The 17,805-nt window shown below is 40.5% G+C and overlaps 1 protein-coding gene across 2 annotated transcripts in view; it reads left to right on the top strand.

Moving 5' to 3' along the window:
• Positions 1-17,611, top strand: part of Ddx42 (DEAD-box helicase 42) — a 44,130-nt gene extending 26,519 nt beyond the window's left edge. For both annotated transcript variants that reach the window (XM_028865184.2, XM_037200724.1), the window contains exons 8-18: positions 1,071-1,190; positions 2,347-2,523; positions 3,858-3,986; positions 4,708-4,807; positions 5,352-5,399; positions 6,099-6,196; positions 8,464-8,740; positions 10,081-10,307; positions 13,309-13,419; positions 14,935-15,036; positions 15,917-17,611. In XM_028865184.2, coding sequence (XP_028721017.1) covers positions 1,071-1,190; positions 2,347-2,523; positions 3,858-3,986; positions 4,708-4,807; positions 5,352-5,399; positions 6,099-6,196; positions 8,464-8,740; positions 10,081-10,307; positions 13,309-13,419; positions 14,935-15,036; positions 15,917-16,594 — 2,067 coding nt within the window. In that variant the 3' untranslated portion in view covers positions 16,595-17,611. The remainder of the gene's footprint in view (positions 1-1,070; positions 1,191-2,346; positions 2,524-3,857; positions 3,987-4,707; positions 4,808-5,351; positions 5,400-6,098; positions 6,197-8,463; positions 8,741-10,080; positions 10,308-13,308; positions 13,420-14,934; positions 15,037-15,916) is intronic.
• The last annotated feature ends 194 nt before the right edge of the window (positions 17,612-17,805 follow it).

Below are 17,805 nucleotides of genomic sequence, written 5' to 3'. Positions count from 1 at the left end.
TTTTATAATAATACTTTAAATTTCCTACCAAAAATTGAGTTTTGCTCGTTTACCATATTGTTTAGAATGTTTTTTATGTATTAAAGTCAAATAGCAAAGAGAATATGTTTACTGTAGTGTGAATAACTGTGGTCTATTTCTACTTTATTAGTTGCTAACTGGTGTTTGAAACTCCAGTTTTCAAAGACAAAGTAGTTTGTATATGTGTATATATGTGCACAAATATGTTTGCCCTCTTGTTTTCCAAGAAGTTACTAGTACTCCTTCCCTCAAATAAGGATCTTTAGTAATAGCCAGACGGTGGTGGCGCACATCTTTAATCCCAGCACTCAGCACTCAGGAGGCAGACAGTTGGATCTTTGAGTTCAAGGCCAGCATGGTCTACAGAGCTAGTTCCAAAGGACAGAGAAACCCTGTCTTGAAAAAACAAAACAAATTTAAAAAATAAAAAATAAAAATAAAAAAAAAAAAAAAACCTTTAGTAATAAAATCCTTCTTGGAAATTATGAGCATCATCAGAGAAGCAATGAAAAGTTACTACTACTGTGTAGACAAAATAGGGTCAATAATCCCCATTCTTTAGCTAGTTGGAACAAGGCTTGATAGTGTCTAGACCATCACTAGGAGAAGCATTAACTCTTGAAACATCAGTCAGTTGCATCTTTCTAGCCAGTGGCTATAAATTTGATTTTAATCTTATTTGCAATTTTAATTTGCTTCAAGAGTAATCTAAATTTTTTTGTTATCCTCATTAATGTTTATTCAGAATGGCAAAAACAGTGTTAATGACTTTTCCACTTAGTTAAGTAATTTGTTTCTATCTTATGAGAAAATTAATTTTAAGATAGTTTTAGGTGCTTAGTCATTTAAGAGCATTTGATTGAATTGTGTCAGGAATTCTTACCATGATATTTTTTGTTTTGTCTTTTTGGTGTATACTTTTGCTTACATATACATACTTTCCACTCTTTATGTCTTAGTTAAAATGCTTGATCTGAGTGGGTATTGTTGAACTTTAAATGCTTTTTAAGTGAAAGTGCTGGTATACTGGCAATTGTCTTTGTCTCTAGGTCTCTGGTGCTGCACCCCCTAGACCAGGAAGTAGTTTCGCTCATTTTGGGTTTGATGAACAACTTATGCACCAGATTCGGAAATCTGAGTACACACAGCCAACTCCAATACAGTGTCAGGTATGTAATATATAATGGGAGGAAAATGAAGCAGAGCAGTAAGAAATCTATAGTTTTATTTAAAACTCCTTTTTTGCTGGGCAGTGGTGACATAACACCTTTAGTCCCAGCACTTGAGAGTCAGAGGCAGGCTGATCTCTGTGAGTTCGAGGCCAGCCTGGTCTACAGAGTGAGATCCAGGACAGGCACCAAAGAGACACAGAGAAACCCTGTCTTGAAAAAAAAAACGACAACAACCCTCCCTTTTTTTGTGGTTCCAGTACTAGGGATCAAACCCAGGGCTTCATATGCGCTAATAAGCAAATTCTCTTCCACTAAATTGTATTTAAAGTCCTAAAATTTTTAAAGATTGAAGCAACTGGTATAAGAAGTTGCTAACTGGCTGGGAAAATGTGTTTTTATACCTACTAAATACCTTGAACATATGATATGAAGAAAATACTTTATTGCCTAAACCTCAGAATAAAGATTTGTGCATGGATATATTTGGTGCTTTTGATAACTAGAATTCCTTTGTATATTACTATTTCATTACTGAGACTAATAGCTTCTATTTCCCATTCAAATGTGGGGCTTATCTATTCCTTTACAAAAATAATGAGAAACTTGTGTATATAAATGGTCTATTTCTTTTTGAGGGGAGAACATAAAAACTAACTTTTTATTTTATGCATATGGGTATTTTACTTGCATGTATGCCTGCTTACCACTTGCATGCAGTGCCTGTAGAGGCCAGGGTGAAAGTTGGATGCCCTAGAACTGGAGTTACAGACAGTTATGGGCCACTGTGTTGGGTGCTCATTATTGAATTTGAGCCCTCTGGAAAAGCCACCAGTGGTCTTAACCACTGTGTCATTTCTCTACTTCCATTCAAAAAATTTTAATAGCTTCTTTTATAAATCGTAAGGTTTTTTTCAATATATTGATACAAATGGAAGTCTTTTTTTTAAATATATAAGTGATAGCTGAGCCACATGAAGATAATATTTCCTTTAAATCAAGTTGATGGGAATGTCAGGATTCAGCTTGTGTGTGTTTCCTGGGATATTTTTGTTCCATTGGAAATGAATGTCATCTGTAGTCGGTTTCCCAAGTGTATCTTTAGAATTGAAATTTTAGAGTATATATACCTTTTCTTTCTTTTCTCCTTCTCTAGGGTGTACCTGTAGCATTAAGTGGTAGAGACATGATTGGTATTGCTAAAACAGGCAGCGGGAAAACGGCAGCCTTTATTTGGCCCATGTTGATTCATATAATGGATCAGAAGGAATTAGAACCAGGCGATGGACCAATTGCTGTGATTGTGTGTCCTACTAGGGAGCTTTGTCAACAGGTATGTGCTTTGTAAAAGGCTCCTTTCCACATTTGAACCAGCAAGAGACAGTGAGTAGAGTGACCTATGAATTTTTAGTTTTTGTTGCTTTGAGGTGCATGCATTGCCACACACATACGTGTGGGGCCACTAAAAAGAGGCCTGAGGCTGACTGGGTGTCCTCCTAGATTCATCTTCATGTTTGCTGGGCTGTTCCTGCTAGTCTGGCTATAGCCTTCTGTTTCTATCTCCCCGGTGCTTCTGGGATAATTGACAGGGCATCATGCTCACCCAGCTTTTATATGGGTTCCAGAAGTCTGAACGTCAGTCCTTACGCTTTCATGGCAAGTGCTTAACCCACTCAGCTGTCTTCCCAACCTCCCCTGACTTCTGTTTTCAATGTGAGAAAACTATATATAAAAGTGGCCATCTTCAGCCATTTTAGGTATATAGTTCAGTGGCTGACACTTCCGTCATATTATTCACATTATTCTCCTAGAAAAGTCTTAAGAAATGTTAGATATTATTCATAACAAGGATAACATACCAATTTTTTTTTAAACTCTCAAAGGGGTGTGTGTATTGTAGGAATTGTTTTTAGTATAAGCTCATAATGTTTTCTCTGGTGAGTTTAATTTTCCTGTTAAAATGATAGGATCACGAATAAGATGAATGATTCAAAACAAGTTTATAGCCTTATTTTATGATTAAGCTGGGTGTAGTGGCGCATGCCTTTAATCCCAGCACTCAGCAGGTTGAGGCAGGAGGATCTCTGAGTTTGAGTCCAGCCTGGTGTACATATATCAAGCTCCGGGACAGACAGAACTACATAAAGAGACCCTGCCTCACAAAATAAAAAATGAAACAAACAAACCAAAGATTTTGTTTTTTGTTTTTTTTTTTTTAATCATGTTCTAGGTTTTGGTATCTCTCCCACCCATATTTGTTTTCATGGTTTGTTTTGTTTTGTTTGTTTTTGTTCTTGGTTTTGGTTGTTACTGTTGTTTTGGTTGTTGGTGTTGGTAAAGGTGTGGATGTGTGTTCAATAATAGGAATTGAGCACAGAGCCCTTAAGTGCTAGGCAAGTATTGAGCTATATGCCTCATCTCTTCTGTTTGATTGTTCTAGTTTTTGTTTTTTGAGTTAGTGTCTCATTGAATTACCCAGGCTAGACGTAAACTTGTTATCTTCCTCTTTAACCTCTCTGTTATCTGGAATTGGAAGCCTGTGTCATGAGGCATGTCTAGGTTTTGATTTTCTGTAGTAGCATACACTGTGTTGTTTAGAACTCTCTTTTGAGTAACGGCAAAAGTATTTGTTAAGCTTATTGTTTATAAAATATAATGACTTTTTAGATCCACGCAGAATGTAAGCGGTTTGGGAAAGCATATAATCTTCGATCAGTGGCAGTATATGGAGGAGGGAGCATGTGGGAGCAGGCCAAAGCCCTTCAGGAAGGAGCAGAGATTGTTGTGTGTACCCCAGTGAGTATATCTTGTGTTCAAGTGGTTCTCAATCCCTTGTAATAGAGAAAACATGGTTAATCTTGAGAATTCTCTCTAAAATGTAAAGTTAGGTTGGGAATACCCTGGTGAGTTGCCTCCTTTCATTTTGGTTTAATTATGATTAGTTGACTAAACTGAAATCTAGTTATAACATCCATGACCATTAGCAGCTACAAGTTCCTTCCTATTTCAAACAAGTTTTCTTAGGCTTTCCTAAAAGCTGAATCTGTGATTACTAAGAAGATGAGGAATCATGAAATATTCAGATAATGTTTAGAGTTGCCCAGAAGATGCAGGTTAAACATCAAAACTCATTTATAATTTTTTAAATTCTTCTCAGAACATATTACAAGAATGGTTCTGGCCCGCTTGTCCATAGAATTTAAACCATAATTAATATAAAGGAAGAGCTTGAGTTTTCAGAATTGTATTCTTGCTAAGTATAGGGGTGCATGCCTTTAGTCCCAGCACTTAAAAGGCAGAGGCAGGTGGGCGTCTGTGAGCTCCAGGCCACCCATAAACTCCTGTCTAAAAAGAAGGGTTTTTTTTTCTATTTTTCTGAATTCGTTACATAAAGGCAGTCAGATGAGTATCCATTTCTGTCCAAGACCAAAGAGTTGACAGGTTTTCCAGGAGTGTAGCTGTAAATGTCTATGTGAATCTTTAATTATACTTACTATTCATTTTGTGACTCTCACAGGGTCGGCTGATTGACCATGTGAAGAAAAAAGCTACTAATCTTCAGAGGGTCTCTTATCTTGTGTTTGATGAAGCCGATCGGATGTTTGACATGGGATTTGGTATGCCTTTGAATTATCAGTGTCTTCTGTCCCCAGTGTTCAAGTTATTTTTCTCTGTGTCTTCCCAGAGTTAATCAGTACTTTTTATTCGTGAAAGAAGTTAAAAATACTTCTGGATTTCAAAAGAAGGGGTATAGACCAAGCCATAAGCCATTTGTAGGAGCTTTCTGAGGGAAGTGTGCTAATCTTGACTATGTTGAGAAAATTTGCAAGTGCTTATAACAGGGAATGTTTTCTCTGTTCTTTACTTTTACTCACAGGCCTTTGAAAGTTACAGCCCATATTCTTGGATAGGTGAATATTAAGTCAAACAGGGTCCTTTCCTGGCCTCTTTGGCTTAACTGGCTATGCAAATTTCCATACAACTACTATTTACCCAGTTTAGCTGCTCTGAAGTTTTTTGAAATTTCATACTGAATGGTGTCTAGTAGTTTCAGGACTTTTTTAATCCTTGAAAGTTCTCATGGATTTTACTAAAGTGACTTTTCACACCTCTCTTAAACGCATTACAGTATTGTATTGATTACTGTTCTGTTTCTTTCAGAGTACCAGGTTCGGTCCATAGCGAGTCATGTCCGTCCTGACAGACAGAGTATGTATATGTATGAAGCAGCTTTAGAATACAGCTATGTTTATATTCAAAATGAACACCTATTTTATAAGTACTCACAGTTATGGAAGTGAAAATTACTATGTATGTACTCATGATAACTATAAAGGGGAGAGTTAATGACCATTTATTTGAGCCAAAAAGACCTTAGAGATCATTAGATGTAACTCCTGTATTTTTTTGTTTTTGTTTTCCACAGTACTGAGTCTTCTGCATGTTAGGCGAGCACCTTACCTCTCTGTGCTATATATATGTATATCTCCAGTCACCTCCTTCCCCCCTTTTTTTCCACCTTACTTTCTAGGTAGTCTTACTAAGCTGACTAGGCTGTCCTTGGACACTGTAGCCTAGGCAGGCCAGAAACTGCAATACTCCTCCTGACTCACCCTCCAAACAACTGGGATTACAGGTTCATGCCACCAGGCCCAGCAGCAAACTGTTCACTTTTTATAGATGCTAAAAATGAGAATAAATAATTTGCTGCAGTTTAGATGGTGATTTGAAATCAGAGCCTTTTCCTGGACCATTATGACAACTCATTTCTTCGTTGAAAATGAAGTAAAAACAAAAGAAAGAAAATCATTTTTGTTTAATGAATCTGTTACATTATAGAAGCTTAATGAGTAGATTTAGTAAAAAAATGCTATTCCTTTTTTAACACACTTTGCTTTTATCTTTTAGCTCTGTTATTCAGTGCAACTTTTCGCAAAAAGATTGAAAAATTGGCCAGAGACATCTTAATTGACCCTATTCGAGTGGTGCAGGGCGACATTGGAGAGGTAATCCTGCACTAGGCAGGGTGGGCCCTGGAGTTTCTCTTAGGGACAGAGAGTTTGATTCTTAATTCATGGTTTTGTTTTTGTTTTGGTTTTTTGTTGGTGTTGTTTTTGTTTTGAGACAGGGTTTCTCTATGTAGCCCTGGATATCCTGGAACTAGCTCTGTAGATTAGTACTCTGCCTCCTGAGTACTGGAATGAAAGGCCACTGGAATGTGCCACTGTACTCAGCCCTTCAGTAATGATTTAAAAATTAAAATATTATGTATGGTGCAACATGGATTAGATTTGCTTTAAGATACATAAGTTGAGGGAGTGGCACATTGTTGGTATATGGAAGCTGAGTGATGGGCATATGGGAATTATGTTTGTTTCATCTTTTTTGTTTGTTTTTTCAAGACACGGTTTCTCTGTGCAACTTCCCTGGCTGTCCTGGAACTCGCTTTGTAGCCCAGGCTAGCCTCAAATTCACTTGAGATCCGCCTGCCTCTGCCTCCTAAGTGCTGGGATTAAAGGCACGCACTACCACACCTGTCTGTTTTCACAAATTTTTTAAATTTTAAAAGAAACAAAACAATCAGCCTGGAAGACTCAGTAAGTTAGACTGTGGATATTTAAATAATTGTTAAAGCAATCTGCATAGGGTGGTGTAGGATAATTTTGGGATATGGTAAGATTAAGTTTGATTTTATGCTTACCTACATATGCCCTTATGTGGTCATTTCTCTGAATTCGAAGTTGGAATTCAGTTAAGGTTGTTTAGAGAATTTCTTGGGGGCCAGTAGATGGGTCAACTAGTAATGGTGCTTGCCTCTAAGTCTGAATTCAATCCCCAGGACCCACATCATCGAAGGTGAAAACTAATTCCTATAAGTTGTCTTCTGACCTTCATGTGCGTGCGGTGATAACACATGGAAGCATGCACATATGCATACACACACAGATAAATGGAGTAAAAAGAAAATTTCTTAAGATTACCTTCCCAGTTTTTGTTGCTGCTGCTGTTTAATGTGTCTTTGTTAGGGTTTCTGTTGCCGTGATAAAGACCGTGGCCAAAATCAACTTGGGGAGGAAAGGGTTTATTTTAGTTTACAGTTGTAGTCTTAGTGAAGGGAAATCAGGGCAGGAACCTGGAGGCAAGAACTGAAGCAGAGGCCATGGAATAACACTGCCTATTGGCTTGCTCAGCCTACCTTTTTTTTTTTTTTTTTTTCTTTTTTTTTTTTTAATGATTCCTTTTTATTTTATTTATTTTTTTTTTTATGTACATTAGTGTTTTCCCTGCATGTATGTCTATGTGAGGGTGTCTTTTTTCCTGGAACTGAAGTTACAGATAGTTGTGAGCTGCCATGTGGGTGCTGGGAATTGAACCAGGATCCTCTAGAAGAGCAGCCACTGCTCTTAACCTCTGAGTCATCTCTTCAGCCTCAGCCTACCTTCTTATATAATCCAGGACCACCTGCCCAGGGGTGGCACCATGCCCAGTGCCCTGGGCCCTCTACCATCAATTAGCAATCAACCCCCCAAATGTGCTATAGGCTTTTTCTCAATTGAGGTTCCTCTTCCCAGATAACTCTAGCTTGTATCAAGCTGACAAAAACCCAATCAGGACAATAGAGTTTTTTGACACATAATTATAAATATTTATGACATACAGTGGCATTTCAATACATGTATGTAATATATAATTAGTATGTCCTACACCTCAAGTGTTTATCATTTCTTTGTGTTGGAAACTGAGATCTTCTCTACTGAAACATGTCATCACTAGTCAGCCATGTCTATTCCTTCTCATGATTACTGTTAAAGTGTTTGACTGTGAAGCACCTTAATATGTCAAGTTCTCAGTTCTTAATATGCTTATGACAGTGAGTGGGCAAGACTCTCAAAAGTAGTTTACTACTCTGGGAGTAATAAGAATAAGCATATAAAAATCATTACAGGCCAGGCGGTGGTAGCGCACGCCTTTAATTCTAGCACTTGGGAGGCAGAGGCAGGCGGATCTCTGTGAGTTCGAGGCCAACGTGGTCTAAAAAGTGAGTTCCAGGAAAGGTGCAAAGCTACACAGAGAAACCCTGTCTCGAAACACCCCCCCCCCAAAAAAAAAAATCATTGCATACAGATTAGATATGAATATGCCAGGAAGAGTTGGTGGGCAAGGTGCTTTGAGAAAATAGTAAGTCTTAAGCTGTATTTGACATAATAAAGGAAGACCCAAAGATACTAGGTTTTGTACCAGCATCACGGTTGCTTACTTTATTTCCTCTCAGGCAAATGAAGATGTGACACAGATTGTGGAGATACTCCATTCTGGGCCTAGTAAATGGAGCTGGCTTACCCGGCGTCTGGTGGAGTTTACTTCTTCAGGGAGTGTCCTCCTGTTTGTTACTAAAAAAGCCAACGCTGAAGAACTAGCCAATAACCTTAAGCAGGAGGGTCATAACCTTGGTCTGCTTCACGGTGACATGGATCAGAGTGAAAGAAACAAGGTCATTTCAGATTTTAAGAAAAAGGACATCCCTGTCCTGGTGGCCACTGATGTTGCAGGTAAGAGTATGAATTTCACCATAACCTTAGTCTTTATCATGTAGGTATTTCTCTACCCTGTTATGAGACCTATAGCATCTGGTCAGTCTGATGGAACACTCCCACTCTATCCTTATGTAGAGCAGTAACTGTGACCACTTTGATTAGTGTTCTCTATCATCAAAGTAACCTTGCAGCTAGAGACTGTCTGGGAGAGAACATTTATGCCTTTATGTCTACTGCAGTGCATATCTTACGTTAATTTTAAGTTTCGGCTTTACTCTGCTGAGTTTAGGAGAGTATTTTAGCTGGGCAGTGGTGGCACACACGTTTGATCCCAGCACTAGGGAGGCAGAGGCAGGAGGATCTCTGAGTTCCAGGCCAGCCTGGGCTACACACAGAGACCCTGTCTCAAAAAACCAAGGGGAAAAAAAACAAAGACAAAAACCTAGTACTTTGGACCTAAAAGGTGGTTCATTGGGTACTTGCGAACCAGTCCTGACAGCCTGAGCTTGGTATACAGGGCTCAAATACAGTGTCAGGAGAGAACTGACTCCCACAAGTGTCCTTTGCCCTCTCTCTATATGCAGTGGTATGTACATGGATAAATACACACACATACACAGATCCTGGGTACTGAACTCTGGGCCTCATGCAAACACTACTACTGAAACCCTAGAGGGCTAATTTGTGTGAATTTTTTGTTTTGCTTTTTGAGATAAGTTCTTATGTATAGCCCAGACTATCTTTTGGTTTTGTTTTGTTTTGTTTTGTTTTTCGAGACAGGGTTTCTCTGCGTAGCTTTGCGCCTTTCCTGGGACTCACTTGGTAGCCCAGGCTGGCCTCGAACTCACAGATCCTCATGCCTCTGCCTCCCGAGTGCTGGGATTAAAGGCGTGTGCCACCACCGCCCCGCTAGCCCAGTCTATATTGAGCTCTAATCCTCCTGCCTCCATCTTCCAAGTACTGGGATTACAGGTATGATTCCAGTAAAATTATCCACAGAATTTTTATATATATTCATATTCATATTACTCCCAATAGAATGAATTACTTTTTATTCTTGACTTTATAGCCATGAGCTTGCCTGGATAAGGGAAATGCACTTCTTTTTTTTTTTTTTTTTTTTTGGTTTTTCGAGACAGGGTTTCTCTGTGTAGCTTCAGAGCCTAGAACTCACTCTGTAGCCCAGGCTGGCCTCGAACTCACAGAGATCCACCTGTCTCTGCCTCCCAAGTGCTGGGTGCACCACCACTGCCCACCCGGAAAATGTAAGTTCTTAGAACTAGCATTTCTGGTTACTTTGATTTTCTTTTAACTGCAGATGAAAAGTAAAAGAATCTGAATGCTTTGTATTTCAGCCCGTGGTCTGGACATTCCTTCAATTAAGACAGTCATCAACTATGATGTAGCACGTGACATTGATACCCACACTCACAGGATTGGGCGAACAGGAAGAGCTGGTGAGAAGGGCGTGGCCTATACCTTACTGACCCCAAAGGACAGCAATTTTGCTGGGGACCTTGTCCGAAACCTGGAAGGAGCCAACCAACATGTTTCTAAGGAACTCTTAGACCTGGCAATGCAGGTGAGGGGTGGGCCCTTGAAATTGATAGAGATTATACAACTGAGTAAGAAAGTTCAGCAGGTGGGGGAGGGAGATAACGTAAGAGAACTTGAAAAGAAAATGGGCAGGAAGGGAGTGGTTAATGTAGATCTGGTACCTGGGGATGGTAGAATTCATATATATGTTCTTTTCTACAATTTCTGTTGAAAAGCTGCTCCTTTCTTTGGGCTGAAATCTGTTTCTTTCGTTTCTTTCTGCTTACCCCATAGAACACTTTTATGAGTAAGTTTAACCTTAGAAGATGCCCACTATTCTCTCTTGTTCCTTCCCCCTAAGTCTTCTCTTTTTGAGAGCTAAAAATATATGGTTGGTTTTTTGTTTGTTTGTTTGTTTGTTTAATAAGGAGCCAGTTTTGTGGTGCTTATTTTGTTATTTTTGGTTGGTTGGTTTTGCTGCTAGGGATTGAATCCAATGTTGTCTTTTTTTTTTTTTTTACATGTTATGTGAGTAGTCTACTACTGAATTACATCCCCTGCCTCTGTTTTAATGGGCCTTAAGTATTTTTTACACACTGATATTTCATATCTTACCATACTGAGTGCCCTCTTCCAGATATGCTCTATTCCAAAACTAAGTATGGCCAAATTACACCTTGAATCCTTATTCCATGCAGTTCTCAAATTACAAGTGTGTTCAGGACAGTTGGCTTTTGTTTTTATTGCAGTGCTAGAGATTAAATTCGAGATCTTGTGTGTGCTAGGCTAACATTCTAGTGCCTCTTCCTTAAGACAAGTTCAGATAGTAGGAAATGTTTGTTTGACTTGGCTGTTTGAGCCTGGTATGGAGCCCAGCTGGGTTGTTGGGAATGCCCTTGTTTGTAAACAAAATGCCCTTGAGTGTAAAGGACTGCAGTGCAGAAAAGAGGAGGAGAATGATGCTTTTTTTCTCCCCTTGCTCAATGGAGAGCAAAGCTAAACTAAAATTCTGAAAAGGATACATTTGCATGGCATCTTCTTTCTTTTTTTTTTCCTCCTGGTTTTTTGAGACAAGCCTTCTCTGTTTAACAGCCCTTTCTGTCCTAGAACTCACTTTGTACACCAGGCTGGCCTCGAACTCACAGAGATCCACTTGCTGGGATTAAAGGCATGCACCACCACACCCATCTTGCATGGCATTTTCTTACACCCTTTTTGTGTCTTAGGCTTTCTGTGCTCGGTACCTTTTCCAAGGCTATACTTCTCAATATTTAGACAAGTAGTGTATAATTCTCAGGTGAAACTTTAACACTGATGTTTGTGTTCTGCTTATTTCTTTGTTGTATTGAGGCAGAGTTTAACTATGTGACCCTGGTTGTCCTTACTACATAGGCAGGCCGGCTTCAAACTAACAGACATCTACCTGTCTCTGCCTTCCAAGTGCCTGGCTAATGTCAGTTCTTTGTTGTTGCTTTTTGTTTGTTTTGGTTTTGAGATAGATTCTCTGTGTAACAGCTCTGGCTATTCCAGAACTTGCTTTGTAGATCAGGCTAGCCTCACACAGAGATCCACCTGCCTCTGCCTCCTGAGTGCTGGGATTAAAGGTGTACACCACCACCTGTCCTAAAGTCAGTTCTTTTCTTAAATTTATTTATTTTTCTCTTTATGTGCATTGTTATTTTGCCTGTATGTATGTCTGTGTGAGTGTGTCAGATCTTGGAGTAACAGACAGTTGTGAGCTGCCATGTAGGCACTGGGACTTGAACTTGGGTCCTCTGGAAGATCAGTCAGTGCTCTCAACCTGTGAGCCATCTCTCCAGTACCTAAATTTAGTCAGTTCTTAATAAGCCTTATTTCACCTAGCCTTTTTTCTTCATTTCTGAATGTATTTATTCTCCACAAGCTTTGCTCCCGTGTGAGCTTATGGGCAATGGTATTTATAGATGGGTTAAGAAATAAAATATAGGGCTGGAGAGATGGCCTTCATGGTTAAGAATACTTACTGCGGCCGAGTGGTGGCGCACACCTTTAAGCCCCGCACTTGGGAGACAGAGGCAGATGGATCTCTGTAGAGGCCAGCCTGGTTTACAGAGCGAGATCCAGGACAGGCACCAAAACTACACAGAGAAACCCTGTCTCAAGGGAAAGAAAAAAAGAATACTCACTGCTCTTTCAAAAGACTCTGGTTCAGTCCCCAGCGTCCACATCAGGTGACTCACAACCACCTGTAACTCCCATCTCAGGGAATTCAATGCTCCCTGGCCTCTGTAGACACCTCCATGCACTTGGTAAATATAAACTCTCTCTCTCTCTCTCTCTCTGTAGACACCTTCATGCACTTGGTAAATATAAACTCTCTCTCTCTCTCTCTCTCTCTCTCTCTCTCTCTCTCTCTCTCACACACACACACACACACAAAAAACAGTGAATTTGGTTTTTCAAAACATAGTTTTCTTTGCATCCCTGGCTGTCCTGTAACTCACTCTGTAAACCAGGCTGGCCTTGAACTCAGGGATCTGCCTGCCTCTGCCTTCCAAGTGCTGGGATTAAAAGCATGCACCACCTCTACCCAGTTTTGTTTTGTTTTGTTTTTTAAGAAATAAAATATAAATTCATCTTCCTCTCTAAAGTTAGACATAGGCAGAGTAACCATGTTACATTTTGTGTTTGCTTACTCACTTTCCTTCCTGGAGGCTCTGATGGAAGGAGCAGTAAGGGAAACTTGAGCTAAGTGTCTAAGCAACCTGATAAATTTGGTGTGCCAAGCTACCAAAAAGAAGGCAGGGTGGAGTTTGGGGCGTGGTTTGTTGGCACGGTGCTTGCCTGGAGTGCTTGAACCCTCTGTTCAACTGTACACGGTAGCAAATGCATGCGATCTCAGTGCTTAGGAAGTGGCTGCAGAAGGTTCAGAAGTTCAAGATTATCTGTCCCTTCAAGGCCAAGGCAGAAAAGTTCTTCCTGCCTACTTCATTTTCTTTTTGACTCATTTTACTTTCTTTCGCTTTTCCTCCCTTCATGGGCTTAACCTTGAATTGTCTTCATTGCAGAATGCCTGGTTTCGGAAATCCCGCTTCAAAGGAGGGAAAGGCAAAAAGCTGAACATTGGTGGAGGAGGCTTGGGCTATAGAGAGCGGCCTGGGCTAGGCTCAGAGAATTCGGTAAGTTCATACTACAGCAACGCTCTGCGATAGGTCCTGTGTCTTGAACTTTGGTGGTATTTTGATTAACCCAAATAGCTCTTGAGGCCAAAACCCCATGTCCCAGGGCGTGTATATCTGCTGGTCTGAGTCAGTGCAGGGCTGTTTCTTATGAGGACACTTGTTGTGGAAGAAGCATGTATGTGTACCTGGCTTACTAGGCTTGCTTAGGATTAGTCTGGCTTTGGTGCATCTCAGATTGCAATCCCTTGGCCCCCAGGACATGCAAACTCATCGCCCACTTCAGACTTACTAATTAAATAAAAACTCTGGATATGTGTGGAATGCAGTTGTCTGTTTTTTAAAGCCTTTCTATACTGACCTAGAGTCTATTGCTTGAAATTTTTACTAAGATGGTCACAAAGCTAAAACTATACTCAGAAATGGTGTCTACACTGAAAACTTTGATCATTTAAGAAGACCTGGATGGTCTCACAAGTTAGGTAAATAAAGCACTCAACTCACTGGCTTGCTTGTTCATCATTACAGTGATTCTTAAAGCCAGGGAAGTCAGGGAACAGAGCTGTGTACACTCATGGAGCATTAGTGTTAACTTGGCATCATTGGTAGGTAAACAGTGTTCCTCATAGTACAGTAATGTTGGTTGTAGAAGTAATAGTGAGCCGGGCGTTGGTGGCCCACGCCTTTAATTCCAGCACTTGGGAGGCAGAGCCAGGCGGATCTCTGTGAGTTCGAGGCCAGCCTGGACTACCAAGTGAGTCCCAGGAGAGGCGCAAAGCTACACAGAGAAACCCTGTCTCGAAAAACCAAAAAAAAAAAAAAAGAAGTAATAGTGATGACTGATAATTATTGAGCACTTTATATATGCCAGGGCCATTCCAAATATTATTTCAGTCTTTAACCAGTGTAAGTGATTGCAGATATGAAACTTAAATGTTACACACCAGCAAATGTTGAAAAAGATTCAGGTCTTTTATCGGTGTCACTCAGATCCTGTGAAGCTACATTGTGCTACCTTATTGTCATTTTCATCTTTAGCATTTATACTTAATAGAATGTTGATATAATGTACAATCATACTGTGAGTATAATTTGATAGCATTCTGATCTTTGAGGTTAATTCCCAGAAATAAATTTACTGGGTTGAGGGACATAGCATTTTTAAATACCTCTTCATTATAGTACCTTTTCTCAAAAAGGAAATAACTTAGCTGGGCGGTGGTGGCGCACGCCTTTAATCCCAGCACTCGGGAGGCAGAGGCAGGCGGATCTCTGTGAGTTCGAGGCCAGCCTGGGCTACCAAGTGAGTTCCAGGAAAGGCGCAAAGCTATACAGAGAAACCCTGTCTCGAAAAACAAACCAAAAAAAAAAAAAAGGAAATAACTTCTAAAAAAATACGCAGCACCTACTGCAGCCCTGGATCTGGATTTTCAGTGTGATAAGGCTGTCTGTGACAGTTGCTTTTTAATCTACTTCCCATTCTCATGAGTATGTTTGGTTCTTTTTTTTTTTTAGGACCGAGGAAATAATAACAATGTAATGAGCAATTATGAAGCCTACAAGCCCTCCACAGGAGCCATGGGAGATAGACTGACAGCAATGAAAGCAGCTTTTCAGGTCTGAAATAAATATTCCATTTTAAAAAAACTTTCAACAGGGGGCTGGAGAGATTGTTCGGTGGTTAGGAGCACTTGTATTCTTACAGAGGATCTAGGTTTGGTTTGTCAGCACCCACATGGCAACTTAACCATCTTTGATTACAGTTCCAGGGCATCTGACACCATTTTCTGGTCTGCACAGGCACCAGGCATGCATGTGGCACACATAAATATGTGCACACAGGCCAGGTGCTGGTATCGCATGCACTCAAGGCAGAGGCAGGTGTCTTTCTGAGTTCGAGGCCATCCTGGTCCTCAGAGCAAGTTCCAGGACAGCTTGGACTACACTGAGAAACCTTGTCTGAGAAAAAAAAAAAAAAAAGAAAGAAAGAAAAGAAAAGAAAGTATACACAGGCAAAATATTTAAAATGCATAAAATCTTTTTTGTTTGTTTTTTGTTTGGTTTGTTTTGTTTTTGTTTTTCGAGACAGGGTTTCTCTGTGTAGCTTTGCGCCTTTCCTGGAACTCGCTTTGGAGACCAGGCTGGCTTCGAACTCACAGAGATCCGCCTGCCTCTGCCTCCTGAGTGCTGGGATTAAAGGCATGCGCCACCACCGCCCGGCTTTTTTTTTTTTTTTTTTTTTTTTTTTTTTTTTAAATGAAAGCTTTCAACAGTAACTCCTGGCAGAGTGGGAGACCTCCCTGAGATAGTAGTTGAGTCTGTAAGCTTCATTCTAGATTTAGAGCCTTCTGTTTACTCGAAGTTCACATAGAGATTTAACAGTATCCTGCCTGGATATGCAAGTGGGGTTTTTGTGTACTTTACTTACCATTGTCAAACTTGGTTGTATACTCAAATTTGTTGTTATACTTATTCCTGATATCTTTTTCTCTTTCAGTCCCAGTACAAGAGTCACTTTGTTGCAGCCAGTTTAAGTAATCAGAAGGCTGGAAGCTCTTCTGCTGGGGCAAGTGGATGGACTAGTGCAGGAAGCTTAAATTCTGTTCCAACTAATTCAACACAGCAGGGCCATAATAGTCCAGACAGCCCCATCACCAGTGCTACCAAGAACATCCCAGGCTTCAGCAGTTCTGGGAATATCAGCAGTGCCCCAGTGACCTACCCTTCTGTTGGAACCCAAGGAGTCAACAACACAGCTTCAGGGAGTAACAGCCGTGAAGGGATTGGGGGTGGCAATGGGAAGAGAGAGAGATATACTGAGAACAGGGGTGGTGGCCGTCATAGTCATGGAGATGGTGGCAATCGGCATGGAGATGGTGGTCGCCATGGAGATGGATACCGTTACCCAGAAAGCAGCAGCCGTCATACTGATGGCCATCGACACGGAGAGAACAGGCACGGAGGAAGTGCCGGCAGACATGGAGAGAGCCGGGGTACAAGTGATGGTAGGAATGGAGAAAGCAGGAAAGAAGGCTTTAATCGTGAAAACAGGATGGACCCTCCCAAGGTGGACAGCAGCAAGATAGACAAAGTGGACAGCAAGTCAGATAAGACACCTGATGGTTTTGCTGTTCCAGAGCCACCCAAACGCAAGAAAAGTCGATGGGACAGTTAGAGGGTATGTGAAAATCAGCGTGAATCAGTTGTCTTTAATTTTATTTTTAGAAAGATTTTGGTATCTAGGTGTCTCAGGGCTGGGTTGGGGTCCAAGATGTAAGGGCCCCCTGCCCTTGGTGGAGAGCTGGAGCATGGAGACATTATACCTTCATCTGGTGTTCATTCAGATGTTTTCTTGGGCACCTGCATTGGTCCTGGAAAGCAGAGAGCTGGGAAGCTTTTGTTCCTCTGGGTGAGTTATAAGGAGGGTAAGTGGAAGATACTTAGGGAGAAAGGGCCTTATAGGGCACAAAACTCACTCTAGGTTTATAATAGCTTATATTTTTTACTAAAATGTCACCTTATAAACATCTATAAATTGGATTTTTTTGTTAGCTGTGGCCAGGCAGTCCCATTTTTGGAGTTGGCTTCTGTAAACCCAACCTTCAATCTGTTAGGGATGCTTGGGAAACAGTTTGGTGCTTTCAGGTGTTTGCAGGGGAGGTACCTGATACTCAGGTTCCTCGGACAGCTTTATTTCCAGCCCTGAGACATGTAGGAAGGGCAGCCTTCCAGACTCGGGCGTTGAGATCCTAAGCCACTGGGACTGAAGAATTACAGCATCACCCAGGCCTGGGGCACTGCTAAATTTACCATTGAAAACCAACCCCAACGGTAGCTTTGAAAGTGTCTTATTGTAATTTTTTTTAACTTGCCCCAATAGTAGAAAAGTCTTTTGCTGAAATGATTCTGATGATTTTTGTTCTATCTTGTTTATAAAATGAAAATATACAAACTTTGAATTTTGTGATTTTTTTTTTTTGTTGTTTTGTTTGTTTTATTTTTTTGTGAAGGTTTCTTTTAAGATGTGCATTCCTCTCTGCTTGCTCGCTAGTAAATGTTTTACTACTGGGACCTGAGGGCTGTCGTTTCTACCGTACAGTAGTTGCTACATATTAAATTATGGCTTGGAACAGTGCAGCCTATGATGTGAAATGTGGGGAAGTGCTTGCTTATTAAACTATCAGAAAAGTTATTTGTTCTGTTATCTTCATTTTATTCAAATAATGGGAAAGGGTGGGAGAGGACTCAAAAGAACCACATGGCTTAATAGGCTACAACAATGCCATCACACTGAATTTCCCCTTAAGGCTTAAAAAAGATGTTTCCGGGGCAGTGATGGCGCACGCCTTTAATCCCAGCACTGGGAGGCAGAGGCAGGCGGATTTC

Source organism: Peromyscus leucopus, chromosome 8b, assembly GCF_004664715.2.
Source record: "Peromyscus leucopus breed LL Stock chromosome 8b, UCI_PerLeu_2.1, whole genome shotgun sequence".
Taxonomy (NCBI): Eukaryota; Metazoa; Chordata; class Mammalia; order Rodentia; family Cricetidae; genus Peromyscus; species Peromyscus leucopus.
Note: the sequence above shows the minus strand (reverse complement) of the source record. Positions and strands in the feature narration are given on the sequence as shown.